This window comes from Coregonus clupeaformis, chromosome 7 (assembly GCF_020615455.1).
Source record: "Coregonus clupeaformis isolate EN_2021a chromosome 7, ASM2061545v1, whole genome shotgun sequence".
NCBI lineage: Eukaryota > Metazoa > Chordata > Actinopteri > Salmoniformes > Salmonidae > Coregonus > Coregonus clupeaformis.
In genome coordinates, this window is record NC_059198.1 from 40,533,610 (window position 1) to 40,561,583 (window position 27,974).

General features: G+C 41.6%; 1 protein-coding gene across 2 annotated transcripts in view; it reads right to left on the reverse strand.

Annotated features, from left to right (window-relative positions):
* LOC121569179 (lethal(3)malignant brain tumor-like protein 4) overlaps positions 1-27,974 on the reverse strand; it is a 137,385-nt gene that overhangs the window by 100,190 nt on the left and 9,221 nt on the right. The window contains exons 3-11 of one of the 2 annotated variants that reach the window (XM_041879904.2): positions 22,426-22,511; positions 22,245-22,299; positions 21,875-21,960; positions 20,576-20,680; positions 19,936-20,071; positions 16,784-16,875; positions 12,996-13,147; positions 8,923-8,999; positions 337-422 (exon numbers count right to left, since the gene is read on the reverse strand). In XM_041879904.2, coding sequence (XP_041735838.2) covers positions 337-422; positions 8,923-8,999; positions 12,996-13,147; positions 16,784-16,875; positions 19,936-20,071; positions 20,576-20,680; positions 21,875-21,960; positions 22,245-22,299; positions 22,426-22,494 — 858 coding nt within the window. In that variant the 5' untranslated portion in view covers positions 22,495-22,511. Of the gene's footprint in view, positions 1-336; positions 423-8,922; positions 9,000-12,995; positions 13,148-16,783; positions 16,876-19,935; positions 20,072-20,575; positions 20,681-21,874; positions 21,964-22,244; positions 22,300-22,425; positions 22,512-27,974 lie in introns of both variants that reach the window. The other variant, XM_041879903.2, reaches the window with a different exon arrangement.

Consider the following 27,974-nt stretch of genomic DNA (forward strand, 5'->3'; position numbering starts at 1 on the left):
AGGGGAAAGGAGGCTGACAGTGGAGTTCTTTAGGTGAAAGAAGAGTTTTGAACCAGAAGTTTCTGAATGAGAAAGACAGGTCTGGGAAAGTGACAAACTGATGTCAAACTGAGAAAAACATGACTTGTGTCATTATTGTGAAAAGGAACCGAACCACAACAGTTATTAAACTGCCTTCAATTTCAATTGTTCGTAATAAAAGGAATCATTATGAAACACGAAAGCAGCCGTTAGATTGCAGCAGAGGCTGGGAATAACAATGGTGCTGTACAACACACATACAGCTGGCTGATAGAAGGCTAGCCTGCTGTTCCGTGCCTACTGCTTACGGCTTACCATACAGAAAGCCTGGCTTGGAACCGCCGTGGAACCATTGTCTTGTAAGTACTCCTCCCACAGGAAATGTTCTGGATTCGGGTGTCCTTCAACACAATCCAAAACACAATCTGATTAATCACACACTTGTAAGCTCGCGCACACACATGCACACACAAACACATGCAACAACTTCAAACTGTGACTATCAACGGCTGTGACAATCTCATCAAAAGGCAAATGAGCTTGAAAACTTGAACGCGACACACACACAGATGGGTGCAACATATGCAGGGGACCGAATGTACACATATCGCCTGTTTGCGGAGGGAAATGATGGTTAGCTATCGGAGATTGAGTTGTGGAGGCTCCAAATAGTAAGTGATTGGCTCTACTGGCCACTGCCTCAGTAGTTCTTGTTGAACTAATATAGAGGAGAGAAAAATGACTGTACTCCAGGCATTGCGCATTTGAGCCAATCGCAAATGGTTCAATAATAAACTTGAATAACTACTTGTGTCTTTATGATGAAACTCAAATCTGAAACTAGATTCCATTCCAGTAAAACTTCAAGATAAAATGCATGAGTGCATCTCAATATGCTAAAGTGGCTCCTGCTCACAATATGGCAGATGCCTCAGCTACAAGGAATTTATAAAACATTAAATGTATGTAAGACAAAATCTGTTCTGTGCGTAGAGACAGCTGGAAGTCTGGTAGTAAATCTGTTGGTAAAGTGCCTATAGATGGTTCTATTTCAAAGTAATGAGAACTTTCACCTTCCCAGATTCTCAGGGAAACATACACTGAGTGTACAAAACATTAAGAACACGCTCTTTCCATGACAGACCGACCAGGTGAATCCAGGTGAAAGCTATGATCCCTTATTGATGTCACTTGTTAAATCCACTTCAATCAGTGTAGCTGAAGGGGAGGAGACAGGTTAAAGAAGGATTTTTAAGCCTAGAGACGATTGAGACATGGATTATGTACACAGCTCAAAAAAATAAAGGGAACACTTAAACAACACATCCTAGATCTGAATGAATGAAATAATCTTATTAAATACTTTTTTCTTTACATAGTTGAATGTGCTGACAACAAAATCACACAAAAATTATCAATGGAAATCAAATTTATCAACCCATGGAGGTCTGGATTTGGAGTAACCCTCAAAATTAAAGTGGAAAACCACACTACATGCTGATCCAACTTTGATGTAATGTCCTTAAAACAAGTCAAAATGAGGCTCAGTAGTGTGTGTGGCCTCCACGTGCCTGTATGACCTCCCTACAACTCCTGGGCATGCTCCTGATGAGGTGGCGGATGGTCTCCTGAGGGATCGCCTCCCAGACCTGGACTAAAGCAGATGGTGCAACGTGGCATTGGTGGATGGAGCGAGACATGATGTCCCAGATGTGCTCAATTGGATTCAGGTCTGAGGAACGGGCGGGCCAGTCCATAGCATCAATACCTTCCTCTTGCAGAAACTGCTGACACACTCCAGCCACATGAGGTCTAGCATTGTCTTGCATTAGGAGGAACCCAGGGCCAACCGCACCAGCATATGGTCTCACAAGGGGTCTGAGGATCTCATCTCGGTGCCTAATGGCAGTCAGGCTACCTCTGGCGAGCACATGGAGGGCTGTGCGGCCCCCCAAAGAAATGACACCCCACACCATGACTGACCCACCGCCAAACCGGTCATGCTGGAGGATGTTGCAGGCAGCAGAACGTTCTCCACGGCGTCTCCAGACTCTGTCACGTCTGTCACATGTGCTCAGTGTGAACCTGCTTTCATCTATGAAGAGTACAGGGCGCCAGTGGCGAATTTGCCAATCTTGGTGTTCTCTGGCAAATGCCAAACGTCCTGCACGGTGTTGGGCTGTAAGCACAACCCCCACCTGTGGACGTCGGGCCCTCATACCACCCTCATGGAGTCTGTTTCTGACCGTTTGAGCAGACACATGCACATTTGTGGCCTGCTGGAGGTCATTTTGCAGGGCTCTGGCAGTGCTCCTCCTGCTCCTCCTTGCACAAAGGCGGAGGTAGCGGTCCTGCTGCTGGGTTGTTGCCCTCCTACGGCCTCCTCCACGTCTCCTGATGTGCTGGCCTGTCTCCTGGTAGCGCCTCCATGCTCTGGACACTACGCTGACAGACACAGCAAACCTTCTTGCCACAGCTCGCATTGATGTGCCATCCTGGATGAGCTGCACTACCTGAGCCACTTGTGTGGGTTGTAGACTCCGTCTCATGCTACCACTAGAGTGAAAGCACCGGCAGCATTCAAAAGTGACCAAAACATCAGCCAGGAAGCATAGGAACTGAGAAGTGGTCTGTGTTCACCACCTGCAGAACCACTTCTTTATTGGGGGTGTCTTGCTAATTGCCTATAATTTCCACCTGTTGTCTATTCCATTTGCACAACAGCATGTGAAATTGATTGTCAATCAGTGTTGCTTCCTAAGTGGACAGTTTGATTTCACAGAAGTGTGATTGACTTGGAGTTACATTGTGTTGTTTAAGTGTTCCCTTAATTTTTTTGAGCAGTGTATGTGTGCCATTCAGAGGGTGAATGGGCAAGACAAAATATTTAAGTGCCTTTGAACGGGGCATGGTAGTACATGCCAGGCACACCGTTCTGTGTCAAGAATGCAACACTGCTGGGTTTTTCACGCTCAACAGTTTCCTGTGTGTATCAAGAATGGTCCACCACCCAAAGGACATCCAGCCAAGTATTTAGTCAGCCACCAATTGTGCAAGTTCTCCCACTTAAAAAGATGAGAGAGGCCTGTAATTTTCATCATAGGTACACGTCAACTATGACAGACAAAATGAGAATTTTTTTCTCCAGAAAATCACATTGTAGGATTTTTAATGAATTTATTTGCAAATTATGGTGGAAAATAAGTATTTGGTCAATAACAAAAGTTTCTCAATACTTTGTTATATACCCTTTGTTGGCAATGACACAGGTCAAACGTTTTCTGTAAGTCTTCACAAGGTTTTCACACACTGTTGCTGGTATTTTGGCCCATTCCTCCATGCAGATCTCCTCTAGAGCAGTGATGTTTTGGGGCTGTCGCTGGGCAACACGGACTTTCAACTCCCTCCAAAGATTTTCTATGGGGTTGAGATCTGGAGACTGGCTAGGCCACTCCAGGACCTTGAAATGCTTCTTACGAAGCCACTCCTTCGTTGCCCGGGCGGTGTGTTTGGGATCATTGTCATGCTGAAAGACCCAGCCACGTTTCATCTTCAATGCCCTTGCTGATGGAAGGAGGTTTTCACTCAAAATCTCACGATACATGGCCCCATTCATTCTTTCCTTTACATGGATCAGTCGTCCTGGTCCCTTTGCAGAAAAACAGCCCCAAAGCATGATGTTTCCACCCCCATGCTTCACAGTAGGTATGGTGTTCTTTGGATGCAACTCAGCATTCTTTGTCCTCCAAACACGACGAGTTGAGTTTTTACCAAAAAGTTCTATTTTGGTTTCATCTGACCATATGACATTCTCCCAATCCTCTTCTGGATCATCCAAATGCACTCTAGCAAACTTCAGACGGGCCTGGACATGTACTGGCTTAAGCAGGGGGACACATCTGGCACTGCAGGATTTGAGTCCCTGGCGGCGTAGTGTGTTACTGATGGTAGGCTTTGTTACTTTGGTCCCAGCTCTCTGCAGGTCATTCACTAGGTCCCCCCGTGTGGTTCTGGGATTTTTGCTCACCGTTCTTGTGATCATTTTGACCCCACGGGGTGAGATCTTGCGTGGAGCCCCAGATCGAGGGAGATTATCAGTGGTCTTGTATGTCTTCCATTTCCTAATAATTGCTCCCACAGTTGATTTCTTCAAACCAAGCTGCTTACCTATTGCAGATTCAGTCTTCCCAGCCTGGTGCAGGTCTACAATTTTGTTTCTAGTGTCCTTTGACAGCTCTTTGGTCTTGGCCATAGTGGAGTTTGGAGTGTGACTGTTTGAGGTTGTGGACAGGTGTCTTTTATACTGATAACAAGTTCAAACAGGTGCCATTAATACAGGTAACGAGTGGAGGACAGAGGAGCCTCTTGAAGAAGAAGTTACAGGTCTGTGAGAGCCAGAAATCTTGCTTGATTGTAGGTGACCAAATACTTATTTTCCACCATAATTTGCAAATAAATTCATAAAAAATCCTACAATGTGATTTTCTGGATTTTTTTTCTCATTTTGTCTGTCATAGTTGACGTGTACCTATGATGACAATTACAGGCCTCTCTCATCTTTTTAAGTGGGAGAACTTGCACAATTGGTGGCTGACTAAATACTTTTTTTCCCCACTGTACATACATACATACATATATAGTGGGGAGAACAATTATTTGATACACTGCCGATTTTGCAGGTTTTCCTACTTACAAAGCATGTAGAGGTCTGTAATTTTTATTTAGACGGAATCTAAAACAAAAATCCAGAAAATCACATTGTATGATTTTTAAGTAATTCATTTGCATTTTATTGCATGACATAAGTATTTGATACATCAGAAAAGCAGAACTTAATATTTGGTACAGAAACCTTTGTTTGCAATTACAGAGATCATACGTTTCCTGTAGGTCTTGACCAGGTTTGCACACACTGCAGCAGGGATTTTGGCCCACTCCTCCATACAGACCTTCTCAAGATCCTTCAGGTTTCGGGGCTGTCGCTGGGCAATACGGACATTCAGCTCCCTCCAAAGATGTTCTATTGGGTTCAGGTCTGGAGACTGGCTGGTCCACTCCAGGACCTTGAGATGCTTCTTACGGAGCCACTCCTTAGTTGCCCTGGCTGTATGTTTCGGGTCGTTGTCATGCTGGAAGACCCAGCCACGACCCATCTTCAATGCTCTTACTGAGGGAAGGAGGTTGTTGGCCAAGATCTCGCGATACATGGCCCCATCCATCCTCCCCTCAATACGGTGCAGTCGTCCTGTCCCCTTTGCAGAAAAGCATCCCCAAAGAATGATGTTTCCACCTCCATGCTTCACGGTTGGGATGGTGTTCTTGGGGTTGTACTCATCCTTCTTCTTCCTCCAAACACGGCGAGTGTTTAGACCAAAAAGCTCTATTTTTGTCTCATCAGACCACATGACCTTCTCCCATTCCTCCTCTGGATCATCCAGATGGTCATTGGCAAACTTCAGACGGGCCTGGACATGTGCTGGCTTGAGCAGGGGGACCTTGCGTGCGCTGCAGGATTTTAATCCATGACGGAGTAGTGTGTTACTAATGGTTTTCTTTGAGACTGTGGTCCCAGCTCTCTTCAGGTCATTGACCAGGTCCTGCCGTGTAGTTCTGGGCTGATCCCTCACCTTCCTCATGATCATTGATGCCCCACAAGGTCAGATCTTGCATGGAGCCCCAGACCGAGGGTGTCGGTCATCTTGACCTTCTTCCATTTTCTAATAATTGCGCCAACAGTTGTTGCCTTCTCACCAAGCTGCTTGCCTATTGTCCTGTAGCCCATCCCAGCCTCGTGCAGGTCTACAATTTTATCCCTGATGTCCTTACACAGCTCTCTGGTCTTGGCCATTGTGGAGAGGTTGGAGTCTGTTTGATTGAGTGTGTGGACAGGTGATCAAATACTTATGTCATGCAATAAAATGCAAATTAATTACTTAAAAATCATACAATGTGATTTTCTGGATTTTTGTTTTAGATTCCGTCTCTCACAGTTGAAGTGTACCTATGATAAAAATTACAGACCTCTACATGCTTTGTAAGTAGGAAAACCTGCAAAATCGGCAGTGTATCAAATACTTGTTCTCCCCACTGTACATATCCTTTTTTTAAACATATTTCCCTTTATTACTTTCCAACCCCACCACCCCTTCCCTAATTGGAGTAAACTAGTGAACAACAATGCTTAGGCCTCTACTTCCAGCTTATACATACTATATACATTTTATGGACACAGTCAATTTTACAATAATTCTATTTTGTTTGTTTTTACTCCTGAACTTCCTCTACCCTCAACCTCTCCGATCATTTTCATGATGTCCATCCGGTTTGCTTCTATATGCCATATCTTTCTAACTGTGTGCTTTCACAAAAGCTCTCAACCTATAACCTATATACTTATTATGGACACAGTATGCTTATATTATTAGTTATCTTGTTGTTATTAGTTGTTATTAGTTATTGTTAGTTGTTATTAGTCCAATCCTTCAACTCCATTCAACACCACCCATCTATCTCTTAACACCATCCATATTGGATTTCTATTTGCCATATATTTTTCAACTGTACTGTGATGTTTTACAAAAGTTCTGAACCTTTCTATTCTCATTGTTTCTACAGATTGTAAATTGAAAATAAACATTTTTGCTAAAAGTATTATTATATTATTGATCGATTGACTATGACTTTTCAGATCACCCAGTAATGCTATCTGCAGGGTTAGCTCCAGGTAAATATTGCAATCCTTTAGCCATTCCTGGACCTGTGTCCAAAAACAAGCTACAAATGGACAGTACCAAAACAAATGATCTAATGATTCTGTCTCTTCGCAGCAAATTCTGCAGAGCTGGGAAGATTGTATCCCCATATAAATAACATTATATTGGTAGCAAGAATTGTATATAATAATTTCAATTGAAAAATTCTAAGTTTTGAATCCGGCGTCGTTTGGCGTATCAGTTCATAAACACTATGCCACGGGATCGGTACGTCAAAAATCTTTTGCAATCTATATGGGACGGCTGTCAATTATTTGGTCCTTAAATTAAACTGTTATACTTTTTTATTTATCACAGTTTTCTTTAACCAATTATTGTTCTTTTTGCGGTAATGCTGCAATTATTTGGTTGTCATTTTGGGTAGAGCAGACATTTCCATATGTTTTTGTTAGCTGCATGTGCGACATAACTCCACCAGTCCTACCGATGATATCATTTACGAAGACTTTACCTTTTTTAAACATTTTGTCCAAAATAAATGTTTTTTTATAAATTAGTATATTTGAGTTTAACCACAATATTTGTTGCATTATTTGTTCTGTTGTTTCTGGAGGATTAAATTGAAATTGCAACCAACTTTCTATGGCTTGTTTTAGAAATAGTGATATTTGGGAGACGATTTCCTTTTCAAATAACTGAAAGTGAGAGGTTGTAATCTGAATAAAGGGAAAAAGGCCATTCTTGAACATTGGGTGAGACAATGTTATTAATTTGCTAGAGAACCAGTTCGGATTTAAGTATAACTTTTGTATGACTGAAGCTTTTAGTGATAGGTCTAATGCTTTGATATTTCATAATTTCTGTCCTCCGAATTCATATTAATTATATAAATAGGCCCGTTTAATTTTGTCTGGCTTGCCGTTACAAATAAAATTGAATATTTTTTTCTCATATAATTTTAAAAAACTGTTCGCTATGCGTAGGCAAGACCATAAGCAAATAGGTAAACTGGGATAATACTAAAGAGTTAATCAGGGTGATTTTTCCACAAATTGACAGGTATTTACCTTTCCATGGTAGCAAGATCTTATCTATTTTTGCTAACTTTCTATCAACATTTATTGGAGTGAGATCATTTATTTCATTTGGGATATGTATTCCGAGTATATCCACATCACCATCAGACCATTTTATTGGTAAACTACATGGTAATGTAATTTTTTTATTTTTTTGTGATCCAATACGTAATATAGTACATTTATCATATAATTTGGTTGTAATCCAGAGAGGTTAGAAAATGTATCTAGATCCTCTATGAGGCTGTGGAGGGATTCTAGTTGTGGATTTAAAAGAAAACATGAATCATCAGCGTACAATGACACCTTTGTTTTTAAGCCCTGGATTTCTAATCCCTTGATATTATTGTTGGATCTGATTTTAATAGCTAACATCTCGATGGCCATAATAAATAGATATGCCGATAGTGGACAACCTTGTTTCACTCCTCTTGACAGTTTAAAACCTTCGGAGAAATAGCCATTATTTACTATTTTACACCTAGGGTTACTATACATGATTTTAACGCAACTTATAAAAGAGATTCTCCAAAATTGAAATGCTCCAGGCATTTATATATAAACCCCAGTCGTACTTTATCAAATGCGTTTCCCAGATTTTTCATAGTGTTCTATTGTTTCCCGTACTTGCCTTATATTATCTCCAATGTATCTTCCATGTAAGAAACCTGTCTGATTAGATTTTTGTTATGCATTGAAGGGCATGCATCACTAAAGAACAGCTGTGATTAAGTTTCTCATTCAAGATGATGCATGTGTCATACATATAAATTAATGTCCTACTGATGTCCTATCGCCATACAATATGAGTTATGATTCTTTCAAGGTCTTTAAAAAGTGTGTGGTGGAAGGGGACAATTTACCAGCAAATTAGTGCGGAAATTAAATGAATAACTCTTGAATTGACATGGAAGATTAAGGGGGATTTATGATAAAAGGTTCACGTCTTTCTACTAATATGGGGACTAAAGTGGGGAATAGCCAAATATGGCTGAAGTGGGGAAGAGCCAAGGTCATTTTAGCAGACACTATTCAAACAGCATCCTAAATAACCTTGCACACAACAGATATTTTGTGTCCAGTATACTGTGTGTGCTGGGCTAGCTACCCACCCTGAGGTGCAGTGAGAGGTCGTCCATGGTCCTGGCACCAGCCCACTGGGTGGATGTGAGGGCTGCTGGCGTCACACCTAAAACACACACACACACACTACACTTTACCATAGCATACTGTACATTATCTTCCTACATACACACTTCCTCATCTATACACACACACGTACAATAGGAATTTGATTTCAATCCTCCTGGGGTAAGACATTACAATAACCTCTAAATGCAATTTACATGTACAATACCCGGTTTGTGACCAGGAGAATATTGCAATTTCACTTACTGTACAGGCTGGCTAGATTAACATGTACCTACAAACACATCCAATCAGACAATACAATAGGAATTCCATTAATCTTCTGTGTGCTTTGAAATGACACAGCAGCTGTGTGATTGTGCAGAATAGCCAATCATGGTGCTTGCCATGTCCCTTGGGCCATGGTATTTGTCCAACAATTCCACACATGCTCTCCGGTGAGCCAGTGGAGTGGCTGAGAGAATGAAATTGTGTGCAAGGTGTGTGTGCGTGCGTGTGTGTGTGTGTGTGTGTGCATGCATGCATGCGTGCAAGTTTGTGAACGTGTGAGCATGCAAGTGTGTTTGAGCCTGTGTGTAAGAGAAACTGTGAGTGTGGGTGTACATGTTGAGTGTGTGCATGAGTGTGTGAATGTAATGAACTGTGGGAACCATGATTTCTGTATGTCTTTGTAGGCAGTTAGGAGGCTAGGAGCTTCTCCTACTGGAAAGTATCAGTATGACACATAGAAACAGGGAAAAGACATAGGAAAAAGGAATATGCATCAAGCTTTTCACTGGATGAATTGGGCCATGCGTCACATGCTATGTAATCAATCAAACTCCTCTTAGCAATTAGCAGGTAAACCGTAACTGATTCACTGACTACAGAACTTACATTGAAGATGATGCATGTACACACAAACAAAGATCATGCACACACACGTGCACATACACTACCAGTCAAAAGTTTGGACACACCTACTCATTCAAGGGTTTTTCTTTATTTTTACTATTTTTTACATTGTAGAATAATAGTGAAGACATCAAAACTATGAAATAACACATATGGAATCATGTAGTAACCAAAAGAGTTAAACAAATCAAAATATATTTTATATTTGAGATTCTTCAAATAGCCACCCTTTGCCTTGATGACAGCTTTGCACACTCTTGGCATTCTCTCAACCAACTTCATGAGATAGTCACCTGGAATGTATTTCAATTAACAGGTGTGCCTTCTTAAAAAGTTAATTTGTGGAATTTCTTTCCTTCTTAATGCGTTTGAGCCAATCAGTTGTGTTGTGACAAGGTAGGGGGTATACAGAAGATAGCCCTATTTGGTAAAAGACCAAGTCCATATTATGGCAAGAACAGCTCAAATAAGCAAAGAGAAACAACAGTCCATCATTACTTTAAGACATGAAGGTCAGTCAATACGGACAATTTCAAGAACTTTGAAAGTTTCTCATAACATAGTCTGAGAAGTTAAACTGAAATGATGACCAATTTCACACACGCACACACACACACACACACACACACACACACACACACACTTTTCCATTTTCTCATTAACTTCTAAATCACAAAAAGTAGTTCCCACAGTAAAGCATGGAAGAGGAGGTGTTATGGTGTGGGGGTGCTTTGCTGGTGACACTGTCTGTGATTTATTTAGAATTCAAGGCACACTTAACCAGCATGGCTACCACAGCCTTCTGCAGCGATACGCCATCTCATCTGGTTTGGGCTTAGTGGGACTATCATTGTTTTTCAACAGGACAATGACTCAACACACCTCCAGGCTGTGTAAGGGCTATTTTACCAAGAAGGAGAGTGATGGAGTGCTGCATCAGATGACCTGGCCTCCACAATCCCCCGACCTCAACCCAATTGAGATGGTTTGAGATGAGTCGGACCGCAGAGTGAAGGAAAAGCAGCCAACAAGTGCTCAGCATATGTGGGAACTCCAAGACTGTTGGAAAAACACTTTTTTGGTTACTATATGATTCCATATGTGTTATTTTATAGTTTTGATGTCTTCACTATTATTCAACAATGTAGAAAATGAAAATGAAAACCCTTGAATGAGTAGGTGTGTCCAAACTTTTGACTGGTACTGTATGTGCGCACCCACACACTGTCTCTTCTGTCACTCTGTAAGGTAACAAAGCTAATTACCGTAATTTTCGGACTATAAGCCGCGCCTTTTTTCAAATTTTTCGACCCTGCGGCTTATATAACGGTGCGGCTAATCTATGGATTTTTACAGCTAACGGCCACTAGAAGACCTCCTAAATCTATGGATTTTACAGGTTACAGTCCACCAACTTTAACTCTATGGGCTCTATGACCGGTCCGCGCCCCCCACCTTTAAGCGGCTGGCTCCAGCAGGAAAAGCTGGAGGCCGGAAAAGAGTGAGACAGGTAGCGCGCAAAAGTAAAAGTGGAACCGAGAGTGGTACGAGAGACAGAACGAGAGACAGAACGAGAGCAAGACAGTTTGTCTCTTTCCCGACAATCCCCTCTGTGCACGAACCCTTACATATGGTAATTAAACATTAAAACACTTGCGGCTTATAGTCCAGTGCGGCTTATATATGTACGCATCATTCAATATCATTCAATTTAGCTGCTGCGGCTTATACTCCGGTGCGCCTTATAGTGCGGAAAATACGGTATACACAATAGAATATAAGTTGCATGAGACATGCACAACAGCTACAAAACAACATTAATGTGTAACCTATCAGTTACTGACAGTAAACATCAGTAAACAAATGTTGATCACGTCTCCTTTGGCTAGAACTTAGAAAACACCTTAACCTCTGGTCTGATTTTGACAAATTCCTTCATTTAACAGTCAAAGTAGCAACAAGATACCCAAAAATGTAAATCTAGACAGACACTTCAAACTTTGAGAAGACAGAACCAGTTTGCTGAAGTTTACTTAAGTCATATCAAAAATAGTGTCTCATAACATAGTCTGAGAAGTTAAACTGAAATGATTACCAATTTCACACACGCACACTCCAATTTTCTCATCAACTTCTAACTCACAGAAAGCTGAATTTAAAAGAATGGAAAACAGTTTTAACCCTTTACACTCATACCCGTATACGTGTTGAAAATGGCAGTTTTGGGCATTGATAAGCGCCTAAATTGGAACGCACTGACTGTACATTAACATGCTATAAATGACGTCAGAGCTCAGGGAAATGCTATAAACTAAGAGGACTCGATGTATTTTGAAAGCTGAGACATGGAGGATTATAATAAATACTGCTTTGATGTCATACAAGCAAGACAATTCACTGTGGAACACGCACCTGAATGCAATCATGACTCCTTTCTATGCGCACCAAAATTACGATCTGTTTCTCTGAATTGCCTTGTGAAAGCCTAACACTGTAAGATCGTATTTTATGTTGGCAATAGAACAAGCTTTTAAAAAATGGCCCATTTTTGGATTGCGTAAACAACAACAGTAATTGTGTGATGGCAGGGATGCGAGGGTTGTGTTCCAAACATAACATCTACAACTGTGATTTCTCTAGTTCTTCAACAGCACAGCTAGGAGATGTAGAAAAAAGCACCTTATAGTTGAAGACTCTTCTTTGAGTCATAAAAAAATCATTGAAATTACTTAGGAACTGTGCACACTTTGGAGAGGTGTGTGGACACATGGAGACACCAGTTAGTCCTCTCACTCAAACCCTTGTCATTTTTTTGTCTTATGTTGCACCTACCCCAACATTTTCCAGGAATATTCTTATGTTACTGAATGTATCCAGAGTATTTTCAGATTTCGTTATCAACAAATGCGGCGAAATGTACAGTAAATGTAAAATGCACATAAAATCAACAGTGTAATGTTTGGATTCAGTCTTGTGTCAGGAGAACTGTTGTGTCCCCCTAATCTCCAAACTGTTCCCTTTTAATTGCTACCATGCATATGCATTTTCTTATTTATTCTGTAAGAAACATTTACATTTAGCCCTATCCATATAGGCCAATTCCCACAAGTGTAAAGGGTTAACTAAATTGCGGGTGTCTCACCAGTAGTCGTAGGTGTCATCCCAGTTGTCAAAGTGAACCAGGAAGCGATTGTCCACGATGTCGGCCACCGAGGCCACACACACCAGGCATGGGTTCTTTCTGTCCACTGCCTCCAGTTTCATGCCCACCTGAAACTTAGAGGTGCTCATGGTCTGTTGGCACACAGAGAGACACATCACAAAGGGCTTAATTCTTTCTGACTTTAAACTTAAAAGAAGAAATCCTGCATTCACGTCAATGGAGGATTTAAGTAAATATTGACGTAGCATACACAGATTCTGCCCTTAACCCTTACGGAAAAACCACATGAATTTCACATGTGATCACATGATTTTATGTATAGCAACATGTGATAACTTGAAACTACACATGACAACATTTGAGCACTTCATGTGACAACATTTGAGCACATGTGGAAACATGATCTCATGTGAAATAAATTTGACAAGATGGGGATGGAACATTTTTACGTGATACCCAGGTGCCAAATGTCATTGAGAATATTTTACTTTTACTGCAGGTTGTCTAGTTCCCGGTTTGTTCCAGGGATGTCCCCAAGAACATTTGTAGGATATTCTTAGAATGCTGTGTCATGGTCCCCTGGAGGTTTTTGTCTAGTTGCAGTGAAAATACAGCAAATCTACAACAAGTTACTGTATTTTTACAGCTAAATTAAAGTGTTCATGTTAAAAGGACAGTAAGACAGTAAGACTCAACCTCACTTGGGATTTGAACTCACAACCTCTTGGTTGCTAGTTACCTGAAGTTCCTGCTGCGCCACCAGGTCTATGGGTATAATGGAGATTGGCTATACATACAGTGCCTTCAGAAAGTATTCACACCCCTTTACTTTTCCAAATGTTGTTGTGTTACAGCCTGAATTTGAAATGTATTACATTTATTACATTTAGATTTTGTGTCAATGATCTACACACAATACCCCATAATGTCAAAGTGGAATTTTGTTTGTAGAACATTTTTGAAATTAATAAAAAATGTAAAGTTGAAATGTCTTCAGTCAATAAGTATTCAACCCCTTTGTTCTGGCAAGCCTAAATATGTTCAGGAGTAAAAATGTGCTTAACAAAGTTAAGTTGCATGGACTCATTTCGTGTTCAATAATAGTGGTTAACATGATTTTTTTATAACTATCCCATCTCTGTACCCCACACATACAATTATCTGTAAGATCCCTCAATCGAGTTGTGCATTTCAAGCACAGATTCAACCACAAAGACCAGGGAGGTTTTTCAATGCTTCGCAAAGAAGGGCACAGATTGGTAGATGGGCAAAAAAAACAGACGTTAGAAATATCCCTTAGAGCATGGTGAAGTTATTAATTAGGCTTTGGATTGTGTATCAATACACCCAGTCACTACAAAGATACAGGCGTCCTTCCTAACTCAGTTGCCGGAGAATATGGAAACTGCTCTGGGATTTCACCATGAGGCCAATGACGATTTTAAATCAGTTACAGAGTTTAATGGTTGTGATATGAGTACACTGAGGATGGGATCAACAACATTGTAGTTACTCAACAATACAAACCTAAATGACAGAGTGAAAAGAAGGAAGCCTGTACAGAATAAAGATATTCCAAAACATGCATCCTGTTTGCAACACGGCACTTAAGTAATACTGCAAAAACAAATGCAAAGAAATTAACTTTTTGCCCTGAATACAAAGTGTTATGTTTAGGGCAAATCCAACACAACACATCACTGAGTACCACTCTTCATATGTTCAAGCACGTTGGTGGCTGCATCATGTTATGGGTATGCTTGTAAATCAGTAAGGACTGGGGAGTTTTTCAGGATAAGAAAGAACTGAATGGAGCTAAGCACACACCAGACACTGGGAGATGAATTCCCCTTTCAGCAGGACAATAACCTAAAACACAAGACCAAATCTACACTGCTTACCAAGAAGACAGTGAATGTTCCTGAGTGGCCGAGTTACAGTTTTGACTTAAATCTGCTTGAAAATCTATGGCAAGACCTGAAAATGGTTGTCTAGCAATGATCAACAACCAATTTGACAGAGCTTGAATAATTCTGAAAAGAATAATGGGCAAATGTACAATCCAAGTGTGCAAAGCTCTTAGAGACTTACCCCAAAAGACTCACAGCTGTAATCGACGCCAAAGGTGCTTCTACAAAGTACTGACTCTGGGGTGTGAATACTTATGTAAATTAGATATTTCCATATTTCATTTTCAATAATTTAGCAAATATTTCTAAAAACATGTTTTCACTTTGTCATTATGGGGTATTGTGTGTAGATGGGTGAGAAAAAATATTTAATCATTTTGAATTCAGGTTGTAACAACAACATGTGGAATAAGTCAAGGGGTATGAATACTTTCTGAAGGCACTGTAGTTGCAAACATACATTTTTGCACTTTGCCTAAATTACATACAAACAACTTGAAGGTGTTATTTCATTAAAATAATATAATATGCCATTTAGCAGACGCTTTTATCCAAAGCGACTTACAGTCATGTGTGCATACATTTATATGTATGGGTGGTCCCGGGGATCGAACCCACTACCCTGGCGTTACAAGCGCCATGCTCTACCAATTGAGCTACAGAGGACAAATGTATGCAAATGACAGTATGCTGCTGTATTCTGATTTAAATTAGTGTAAAACATCTTGTATAATTTTGTATTATGACCACACTTGGGCCTTAAAGGGATACTTTGGGATTTTGGCAATGAGTGCATTTCTATGTCTCTGTGTCCAATATCAAGGAAGTTAGAGGTAGTTTCGAGAGCCAATGCTAGCTAGCGTTAGCATAATGACTAGAAGTCTATGATTACCTGCTAGCATGCTAGCATATACCTATAGAATTCCAGTCATTGTGTTAACGCTAGTCAGCAATTGTGCTAGCGCTAGTTAGTGTATTTTTAAGGAAGCTGAGATTTACTTTGAAATCCAAAGTGTAGGAAATCAGTCATTGACAAGAGGTTGTGTTCAAATCCCACGTTGAATAAAAATTACTGTATAAATAAACACACACAATGTAGTCATGTATGTCAAAGTGTGTCAAATATGTAATTTGAAAACACTATGTTAAAAGTCATGTGTGTGTTTCATAATGACACATTTTTCCAATAACACGTTTTCACATGTGAAATGTCACGTAAAGTGTTCCAAAAACAAATTTTCACCAATGAAAAGTCACATGTAGAGTGAAATGTGAAATGTCACATGTGAAATGTTCCAAAAACACATTTTCACATGTAAAATGTCACATGTGAAATGTTCCAAAAACACATAAGAAATGTCACGTGAAGTGTTCCAATAACACATATTTTCACATGATTTCAGATGTGAAATCATGTGGTTTTCCACATGTGAATCCATGTGGTTTTTCCATAAGGGAAAGGTTTGAGCGCACAAACGTTGAGTTTTAAAATGAGATATTACCATATCATTTATATTTCCCTACGTCATTAAAATCAAGCAGTATCTCACCCTCAGGGTAATACTACTTTGTACATACTTACATATGCCAATATAGTGGAAATATTGTGGCAAGATTTGAAAATCCTCTACTATTACTACAAGTCAATATATATTTCAGCTTTTGTCACTGTAAAAAACGACAGGAAGTAAAGTGGTGCGTCTCTGCCGCAGTGTGGAGGGAGCTTTACAACAGCCACTGGGACACATTGTTCTGTTCTGCTGTGTGAATGAAGGTCAGCATTTGGCCCCGGCCGTCTTTACAGGAGAAAGTAGTGCTAAGCCTCCATTGACTCCCGCACCCCAACCAAGCACTTACACCATTTTGGGATTTAAACAGATTCTTTGGTGCAGCTTGAGCGTTGCAAGCCTCTTGGTATTTCTCCCAGTTAAACTCGCTTTCATTGTAGCCTGAAAATAAATGGTGCAGAGAGAGAAAGGGTGAGAGAAAGAGGGGGAGAAAAAAAAGGGAGAGAGAGAACGAAAGAAAATAAAAGGGGATTAGGGTGTTGACATATATTGTTGTGCCAGGCGCCCCTTCGCTGGTAAATCGTTGCTGCCATTCCAAAAAATATCATTATTTATTTGTATTTATATTCATATGTATTTTTTATTATATACTGAACAAAAATATAAACGCAACATGCAACAATTTCAAAGATTTTACTGAGTTCATATAAGGAAATCAGTAAATTTAAATAAATTCATTAGGCCCTAATCTATGGATTTCACATGACTGGGCAGGGCCGCAACCATAGGCCCACCCACTTGGGAGCCAGGCCCACCCACTGGGGAGCCAGGCCCTGCCAATTAGAATGAGTTTTTCCCCACAAAAGGGCTTTATTACAAACAGAAATACTCCTCAGTTTCATCAGCTGTCCCAGTGGCTGGTCTCAGACGATCCCGCAGGTGAAGAAGCCGGACGTGGAGGTCCTGGGCTGGCATGGTTACACGTGGTCTGCGGTTGTGAGGCCGTTTGGACGTACTGCCAAATTCTCTATAACGACGTTGGAGGTGGTTTATGGTAGAGAAATTAACATTCAATTCTCTGGCAACAGCTCTGGTGGACATTCCTGCAGTCAGCATGCGAATTGCACGCTCCCTCAAAACTTGAGACATCTGTGGCATTGTGTTGTGTGACAAAACTGCACATTTTAGAGTGGCCTTTTATTGTCCCCAGCACAAGGTGCACCTGTGTAATGATCATGCTGTTTAATCAGCTTCTTGATATGCCACACCTGTCAGGTGGATGGATTATCTTGGCAGAAATGTTCACTAACAGGGATGTAAACTAATTTGTGCCCAAAATATGAGAGAAATAAGGTTTTTGTGCATAAGGAACATTTCTGGGATCTTCTATTTCATTTACATTTACATTTTAGTCATTTAGCAGACGCTCTTATCCAGAGCGACTTACATGTAATTATTTATTTATTTTTTATACTGGCCCCCCGTGGGAAACGAACCCACAACCCTGGCGTTGAAAACACCATGCTCTACCAACTGAGCTACATCCCTGCCGGCCATTCCCTCCCCTACCCTGGACGACGCTGGGCAAATTGTGCGCCGCCCCATGGGTCTCCCGGTCGTGGCCGGCTACGACAGAGCCTGGATTCGAACCAGGATCTCTAGTGGCACAGCTAGCACTGCGATGCAGCGCCTTAGACCACTGCGCCACTCGGGAGAAACATGGGACCAACACTTCACATGTTGTGTTTATATTTTTGTCTAGTATATATTTCTGCCGAGACATGCTTTTAAAGGGATAGTGCGAGATTTTGGCAATTAAGAGATTTTGGCCCTTTTTCTTCTCACTCAGTCAGATGAACTCATGGATACCATTTTTATGTCTCTGCGTGCAGTTTGAAGGAAGTTGCTACCTAGTGTTAGCCCATTTACTTTAAGTCTATGGGAACAGCTAGCATGCTAACTGTTCCCATAGACTTTCACTCATTGCGCTTACACTAGTTAGCAATGGCTCGCGAAATTTCCTTCAAACTGCATGCAGAGACATACAAGTTCATCTGAATCTGGGTAAGTAGTATAAGGGCTTAATTGCCAAAATCTCGCACTATCCCTTTAAGATCAGTGAGACAAGTAACAACATATATTTGTTGCAAACAGCGAGCAGTGGTGCAAATAAAAGCCACGAGCGCACGCCCACCGCTTGCTCCTCATCATCTCCCTGCAGTGCAGTGGCGCGCATCAGTTATATTTCAGATTGTTTCAACATACCGTAAAACTTCAATTAATAGCCCAGGCGTTTATTTGCTTAAATTACTGGACACAACAGACGCTTATTGGAGACAGGCTTCTATTTCCTTAATGCACACAGCTTTTGCTCATTTGCATAGTTAATTGTTTAATTCCAGCATTCACTTCCAGCATTTTCATACATTTCTTAATTTCCTGCACTAATGTGTTATCATTTACACACTGTGTCACGTTTCTGTTGTCTTAGTATGCCTAAAAAATAATAATAAATAAAGAAGAATTCCTTGACAGAATAATTATTCTCCTCTTTGACTGTGCATATTCTGCAGTTCTTACTTTCGCCACTAGAGGGTGACCTGATGATTTTTTGGGGGGTCTTTACTCCCGAAGATGTTGACTGTTTTTGTGCTTGCCAGATAGCTAGTGGCTGTTAGCAGCCAATGGCTAACAGTTTCTTACTGGCGATAAAATCAGATGATTGACATCATTTTGTTTGAGTCATTACTGAATTATGTAATGTAACAAATCAAACATTAAACCTTGTAAACAATTCATGGTAACCTCCTAAACAATAAACCGGGCGTTTACTTGAAACAGGTGTTTATTTTCTGAAATGTTTGCCGTTGCCTGACTATTAAAAGGGACAGGCGGCTATTTGAAACTCTGCGTTTAAGTTTTACTGTAATTCAATTTGCATGCATTTTGGAGTAAGTAGAATGTCCTTTTAAAAAGTCACCAGAAGTGACCTTCTCAGTCATTCTAATAAAAAAATCTCACGGGGGGGCATGCCCCAGGACCCCCCCAAGCACTGACTCCCCCCGGTACCACAGCTGCTGAAAAAAATCCTAGGGGAAACACTGTGCCAGGTACATTAAATGATTTGCTGTGCTTTGTAGTGCAACAGACTACCGTGTACTAGCGATACATGCTGATAGTGTGGAAATAAGATGAGGCCCTTGAAATAAAATTTCTCCATGCATAGTTTATAGCCCATTCTCCTGTTCTGAAGTATATTTAATTACGATTAAACAAGCACAATCTCTTACAGAGAGCAGAACTGAGCTCAGATAAACCAAGCTGTACTGAGCTGGCCTGGGTCAACCATAGTTGCTTGATTTGAACCATGTTGACAAGGACCATGTGAAAATAATATATCAGAGCCAGCACAGTTTGGTTTGGGTCAGCACGATAGTCACGAGTCACAGTGAAATGGGTAAAGACAAAAGGGTAACAGTGTGCTGATCTGCTGTAGCTCACCTTTTGGTGGGTGGAGCTGGTGTCCTGTCGACTCGCACCATCCGGCTGGCCTGATATCCGGAGAGTCTGCGTTTACCCAGAAGTCATAGCATTCGGAGTAGCTGTCGATGTGGAGCCGTAATCGGTAGCCGATCACCTTTGAAAAACAAAATACAGTATTATGTATGGATGTACATGCGGTCCCTATCCCAAACATCAATCCACGGCATGATGTCATTCTGCTTTGTATTCCCATGACTAATACAGCAGGCTACTTGCAGGGCCTTGCCCTTAACAGCAATACTTTTTTCCACTGCAAATTATGAGACTTTGACGCAATATGATGTTTGCTAATGGAAATACAACAACCGACAGCTAATGTCAATCTTGTACATTTGTAAAGTGGTCGATGTCATACGCACATCCCAGGTGCTATGGTCTTGTACAATTAAACACAAAAGGGATGACATCAAAAACAGATCGACAACACAAAACTACCAAGGGCCTTGTTAGTAACAGTTAAGGGCAATCATTTCCTCCACCCAATACAGTGCTGCCTGGACTGCAATCACAGATCCAATTACAGTGTGTGACCGGCCCAGTGTGCCCTTGGTTGAGGCTGGTCTGGAGCTGGGCCAGCTCCCTCACTGTTGCAGCTCACCTCTGCCACGGACAGGACGCAGAACATGGAGGGGTGCAGAGGGTCGATCCCCTCCAGCCTCATCCCTGCCTTGAAGCCACTTCTGCTGGGGGGGAACGACTGGCCCTGGGATGGAGGGAGGGAGAGAGGGATGAAGACAAAGTGAGAGAGTGTGGGAGAGGAGGAAAGAGAGAGTAACAGAGAGAGAGTGTGATGGAGACAGCAAAGGACATATAGAGAGTGAAGGAGAGAGCAGAGGGAGCGAAAAAGGAGAGCATGAAGAATAAACCCAAATATTGGTGAATAAAATATCCTCTCTAGAAAACCCATACATATAAGTCATGGCGGTTGGACCACCACGCTCAAGTGTCTCAACAGCACGGTTGCCATAGAAACGTGTGTTTGTGCCTCCGACGGAACAGATGTCCCGTCAAATCCCTTCATAGAACATTTCATCCGCCGCACCGCGTGTTTGTAGCAGAGGAATTAGTTCAGCATGATTCATTGTCAGGGAGAGAGAGGGGGGGACTGGTAAACAGTGGAGCATTGCACCAGGCAGCAACTCTCCTGTAAGGAACACACACCAAACACACTGCTGGTACAAAGGCTGGATAAGTCCTATAATGGCATAGGAAACACTGCCCTATAAGTCTTGCATAGCCAGATCACATACCTCTCTCTCTCTAGGAGAAGCTAGAAGCCTGGCAGGTGAGGCTACTCACCTTTAGACTATACGGGTTCTGGGGGCAGTGGCACACCTTGATATTGTAACTATTTTAGTGCCAATTCTCAAATCCTTGCTTAATCTGCACTGCGGTCTAATAGGTGTGCTGCGACAGAGAAGTCCCACTGTCCTCAAAGGCAGTCATTAGAAACAATAGACACCCTGGTGTCCACCACACACACACTCACGATCCCACACGCACACACTTGGGTTTTCTTCTATTTTACAGGCCCCCGTCGGCACATTAGAAATAAAATAAACAGATACATTCACATTAATCACATGGAGAAGATAGCGTTGCAGTATAAAGTAAACCATGTAGTTTAAGGTCCTCAACATCCTTCCTTTTAAATCAACAGACTATGTTTTTAACATCATGCAGCTAGCTTATGGCCTTAAAATACAAACCATAGCTTTATTGCCTGTATAGTTTAGTAAATTACATCTCGGACTGAAAACAGACTGAAACGGAGGGACTACCTGAACTTTTGTCATTTTTGCTAAATGTTTTGCTACAATGTGCCCTAATGAATAGGACTCTGGAGTCAGGCTATAGTAGTAGATAGACCTACTGGTTGATGAAAGGTGATGCTTACCTCAGTGAAGAGTCTAAGGGGAGCTGCTATGACCTTCTCCTCTCCCAGGTACTGATCCCACGACCATGCCTTCTTCTTACCCCTCACTGCTGCACACCACATTGATCTGAATTACACCTTTCCTTATAACACCATAGGCCAGATTCCCAGACCCAGATTAAGCCTATTCCTAGTCTAAAAAGCATACTCAATGGAGAACTCCCATGTGTGTAAATTCATGTAAGCAGTCTAAATAGCATTTGACAGCGATTCATAATTTTATTTCAATTTGAAACATGCTCTGTGCATTCATATCAATAAGCACTAATAATGTAGCATTCAGTTATGATCTAATTGTTGTGTTAGTAGCGTTGAAATTTCAAGACTTTACCTTGTGTGCTGGTCACTTTGTTCTTCATTTTTACTGCGTACTCGTTTGGTCTCTCCTGAAATGACACAGTTGTTAGTTTGCTGACAGAAACTTCAGCAACACTTAACATTACAGCCAACAGGTATAATGTTGTCAGGATATGATAATGAGCTCAGGTGCGGTCAGGTCCAGGCCTACTTACTCTTAGACAATATTCCTCCGCCACGCCCTTGCTGGAACTCCTTTTCTTCCTATCCTCTGCATGCATCATTTGACAGAGGATCAATTCTACAACAACATGATATACAAACACAGGCCATTTGAATGCAAAAACAAATCAATTACTATTTAAGTTCCATGGTGTGCGTCGCTTTAAGTTGAGACATCTCAATTTACTCCTACATGTAAGAACATATCTTGCATTCTATTTTCCCTCTGAACAGACTCAATGAAAGCCACCCACATTCCTTTAATAAAAACATAAAAGCCCTTTGAGGTTTACCCATATCAAGCAAAGCAAATGACATTTTACATCTTACATGTACTTTAATTGTTCACTGGGCGCATAAGCAGCTTGGCTGTCTTGTTGCCTGTTGTAGGAAACAAAGTGGAATGCTTTCTCTCGAGCCCTAGTACAGTAACAACCCCATGATTACTGTATAAAGAGAGGACATGAATGCAACTCTTTCTGCGGTATATGATGTCAATTGGATTGAGTTCCTGGTAAGAGATAAAGACTGCTTCCCATGAAAGTCAAATTAAGTGAGAGTTGGATCTGTGGCGGAGGGGCGGCCGCAGCTGGAGGGACCCGGATTTCCCAGAAGGCAGTGGGAAGCAGTGACTGTTCACCTGCCAATGCAGATTCATCGATTGTACTGTAGTTGCCCGGAAACAAAATGGATTCACTACACTCTGACTCCTGTATATTACTTACTGTATATCAAATAGGGTTTTGAATGGATTTACACTGAGTGTACAAAACATTAAGGACACCTGCTCTTTCCATGACAGACTGACCAGGTGAATCCAGGTGAGCTATGATCCCTTATTGATGTCACTTGTTAATATATGAAAATGTATGCACTCACTAACTGTAAGTCACTCTGGATAAGAGCATCTGCTAAATGACTAAAATGTAAAACATTTTAAATCCACTTCAAATCAGTGTAGATGAAGAGGAGGACAGGTTAAAGAAGGATTTTTAAGCCTTGAGACAATTGAGACATGGATTGTGTATGTGTGCCATTCAGAGGGTGACTGGGCAAGACAAAATATTTAAGTGCCTTTGAACAGGGTATGGTAGTATGTGCCAGGCGCACCGGTTTGACTGTGTAAAGAACTGCAACGCTGCTGGGTTTTTCACACTCAACAGTTTCCCATGTGTATCAAGAATGGTCCACCACCCAAAGGCCATCCAGCCAACTTCACACAACTGTGGAAAGCATCGGAGTCAACATGGGTCAGCATCCCTGTGGAACGCTTTCGACACCTTGTAGAGTCCATGCCCCGACGAATTGAGGCTGTTCTGAGGGCAAAAGGGGGTGCAACTCAATATTAGGAAGGTGTTCTTAATGTTTAGTGCACTCAGTGTTTACGGCTTGCAGTTGCTCTGACAAAAAAATGGTTGCTCTCTGGCCTTGTTGCACTGTGTCATGGGGCTCTATTTTGGTCTGGCGCTAAGGAGGCGCAAGCAACAGACGCATGTTAGTTTTCAATTTCGTTGTGTAAAAACTGGCGCACTGGCATTTTCCAGCCCTAACACCAGGCTCTGCAATTTACCTGTCTAACATCAGCTCACTTGCGCTGAGGTGGGAGGGGTGGCAATATTTGAGGTGTGTCTTTAAAAACAAGCACAAAAGTGACAATTTCATGCAGCGCTAATGGGATGTTCTAAGACCAACATAAAGCAGGTCTTAAAAGGTAACGCAGTTTATAATTAAATGGATTTTGAGAGCGGAAGCGCAGCCTATCCAGCCATGACGCACAGTGCCCATGGGAAGAGAGATGTGCCTTTTGAGCCGGTGAATCTCGTTTTTAGAAACATAAAAAAAAAATGGGGGGGTGTTCCTTGAAGCTGAAAATGTCCCAGTTCTGGCCTGCATACTCACCAGACATGTCACCTATTGAGCATGTTTGGGATGCTCTAGATCGACGTGTATGACAGTGTGTTCCAGTTCCCGCCAATATCCAGAAACTTGAAGAGGAGTGGGACAACATTTCACAGGCCACAATCAACAGCCTGATCAACTCTATGCGAAGGAGATGTGTCGCGCTGCATGAGGCAAATGGTGGTCACACCAGATACAGACTGGTTTCTGATCTACGCCCCTACCTTTTTTTAAAGGTTTTTGTGACCAACAGATGCATATCTGTATTCCCAGTCGTGAAATCCATAGATTAGGGCCTAATTTATTTATTTAAATGGACTGATTTCCTTATATGAAATGTAAGTCAGTAAAATCTTTGAAATTGTTGCATGTTGCGTTTATATTTTTGTTCAGTGTAGATTACAGGAAGATAAGCCTACTTTTGCATGTTTCATTGACTTTTTTGTAAATAGGGATCTTTTAGCCTATAGTTTGATAAAGGGGTTGATTGGACATTTTATCACGCAATCCAGTCTCTCTACAAAGCACCAACTGCCTGTGTGCATGTTAATGAATTTCATACAGATTGGTTTCCCACACCCTCGGGTGTAAAACAAGGAGATGCCTTATCACCGACTCGGTTTGCTATGTTTATTAATGATTTGGCAAAATAAACTGAACCGTTAAATATTGGAGTAAGATATGATGAAATGCTAAGTATCCTCTTATATGCTGATGATATTATTTGGTTGGCAGAAACTGAACAAGACCTGCAGAATGTTTTATTTTGTACAGTCAATTGGTGAAAAAGATGGAGACTCATGATCAACCAGAAAAAAAACACAGATAATGCATTTTAGAAACCCAGGTAGCAAGATAAGTGTTTTTCAGTTTTGCTTTGGTGAAGGAATTCTTGAGTTTTCTAGCAATTTTAAATATGTGGGTCTTTATTTTGATGAACTCTATGACCTTTTCATATCTACCCTGGCCAACTCAGCAAGTAAAACTCTTGGGAGAGTTATAGGAAAAACAAAAACACTCAAAGATATTGGTTAAGCCACGTATTCCAAACTGTCTCAGAAACGCGTGTGTCCTTTTCTGGACTATTCAGCAGGAGTGTGGGGTGCTAAGAGGTAGACGACATTAACTAAAGTATGTGGACACCTGCTCGTCTAACATCTCATTCCAAAATCATGGGCATTAATATGGAGTTGGTCCCCCCTTTGCTGCTATAACAGCTTCCACTCTTCTGAGCAGCGGGGGCTTGCTTCCATTCAGCCACAAGAGTGAGGTCGGGCACTGATGTTGGGCGATTAGGCCTGGCACGCAGTCGTTCCAATTTATCCCAAAGGTGTTCGATGGGGTTGAGGTCTGGGCTCTGTGCAGGCCAGTCAAGTTCTTCCACACCGTTCTCGACAAACCATTTCAGTATGGGCCTCGCTTTGTGCACAGGGGGCATTGTCATGTTGAAAGAGAAAAGGGCCTTCCCCAAACTGTTGCCACAAAGTTGGAAGCACAGAATCGTCTAGAATGTCATTGTATTCTGTAGCGTTAGGATTTCCCTTAACTGGAACTAAGGGGCATAGCCCGAACAATGAAAATCAGCCCCAGATCATTATTCCTCATCCACCAAACTTTACAGTTGGTACTATGCATTCGAGCAGGTAGCGTTCTCCTGGCATCCGCCAAACCCAACGTTTTTTAGGTTAAAAATAAAATGTAATAGATCTAAGCACAGGCAAAATCCTAGAGGAAAACCTTGTTCAGTCTGCTTTCCCAAAGACACTGGGAGACAAATTCACCTTAGAGCAGGACAATACCCTAAAACGCAAGGCCAAATATACACTGGAGTTGCTTACCAAGATGACATTTAAAATGGTCCTGAGTGGCATAGTTACAGTTTTTACTTAAATCGGCTTGAAAATATATGGCAAAACTTGAAATGGCTGTCTTTCAGTGATCAACAACCAACTTGACAGAGCATTAATAATTTTTTAAAGAATAATGTGCAAATATTGTACAATCCAGGTGTGCAAAGCTCTTAGAGACTAAAAGCCAATTTATGCTTGGGCCGAAAATGTGGGGTGTAACGCAATTGCGGAGCCTCCAGAGGCATGCAGAGGCCAAATTGAGCTCCGTACCGCATCGCCGTGCGCTGCCCAAATTTTGTAACAATGCGGAGGGCTCCGTATAGCTCCGCATTTACATGATTGGTTGACGGTAGGTGGGGGCGGGAGGTCCAGTATAAACACAAACTCACTTCCTTGACAACTTCCTTCACAACAGCTCTGCACAGCAAAGCGCAAGAAGTATAAATGCCCTGATTTCTGCAGAGGCCGTATCGCAGTAAATGCTGTATGGCCACTGCAGACGATGGAATGACCATGCAGAGCCTTTTACCCAGAAAGACTTGCAGCTGTAATCACAGCCTAAGGTGATTGTAACATGTATTGACTCAAGGGTGTGAATACTTACAGTACCAGTCAAAAGTTTGGACACACCTACTCATTCAAGGGTTTTTCTTTATTTTTACTATTTTCTACAATGTAGAATACCAGTGAAGACATCAAAACTATGAAATAACACATATGGAATCATGTAGTAACCAAAAATGTGTTTAACAAATCAAAAGATATGTAATCTTTTAGATTCTTCAAAGTAGCCACCCTTTGCCTTGATGACAGCTTTGCACACTCTTGGCATTCTCTCAACCAGCTTCACGAGGAATGCTTTTCCAACAGTCTTGAAGGAGTTCGCACATATGCTGAGCACTTGTTGGCTGCTTCTCTTTCACTCTGCGGTCCGACTCATCCCAAACCATCACAATTGGGTTGAGGTCGGGTGATTGTGGAGGCCAGGTCATCTGATGCAGCACTCCATCACTCTCCTTCTTGGTAAAATAGCCCTTACACAGCCTGGAGGTGTGTTTTGGGTCATTGTCCTGTTGAAAAACAAATCATAGTCCCACTAAGCGCAAACCACATGGGGGGATGGCGTATCGCTGCAGAATCCTGTGGTAGCCATGCTGGTTAAGTGTGCCTTGAATTCTAAATAAATCACAGACAGTGTCACCAGCAAAGCACGCCCACACCATCACACCTCCTCCATGTTTCTCAGTGGGACCCACACATGCGGAGATCATACGTTCACCTACTCTGCATCTCACAAAGACACGGAGGTTGGAACCAAAAATCTCACATTTGGTCTCATCAGACTAAAGTACAGATTTCCACCGGTCTAATGTCAATTGCTCGTGTTTCTTGGCCCAAGCAAGTCTCTTCTTATTATTGGTGTCCTTTAGTAGTGGTTTCTTTGCAGCAATTGGACCATGAAGGCCTGATTCACGCAGTCTCCTCTGAACAGTTGATGTTGAGATGTGTCTGTTACTTGAACTCTGTGAAGCATTTACTTGGGCTGCAATCTGAGGTGCAGTTAACTCTAATGAACTTATCCTCTGCAGCAGAGGTAACTCTGGGTCTTCCTTTCCTGTGGTGGTCCTCATGAGAGCCAGTTTCATCACAGCGCTTGATGGTTTTTGCGAATGACCTTCATGTGTTAAAGTAATGACGGACTCGTTTCTCTTAGCTTATTTGAGCTGTTCTTGCCATAGTATGGACTTGGTTTTTACCAAATAGGGCTATCTTCTGTATACCACCCCTACATT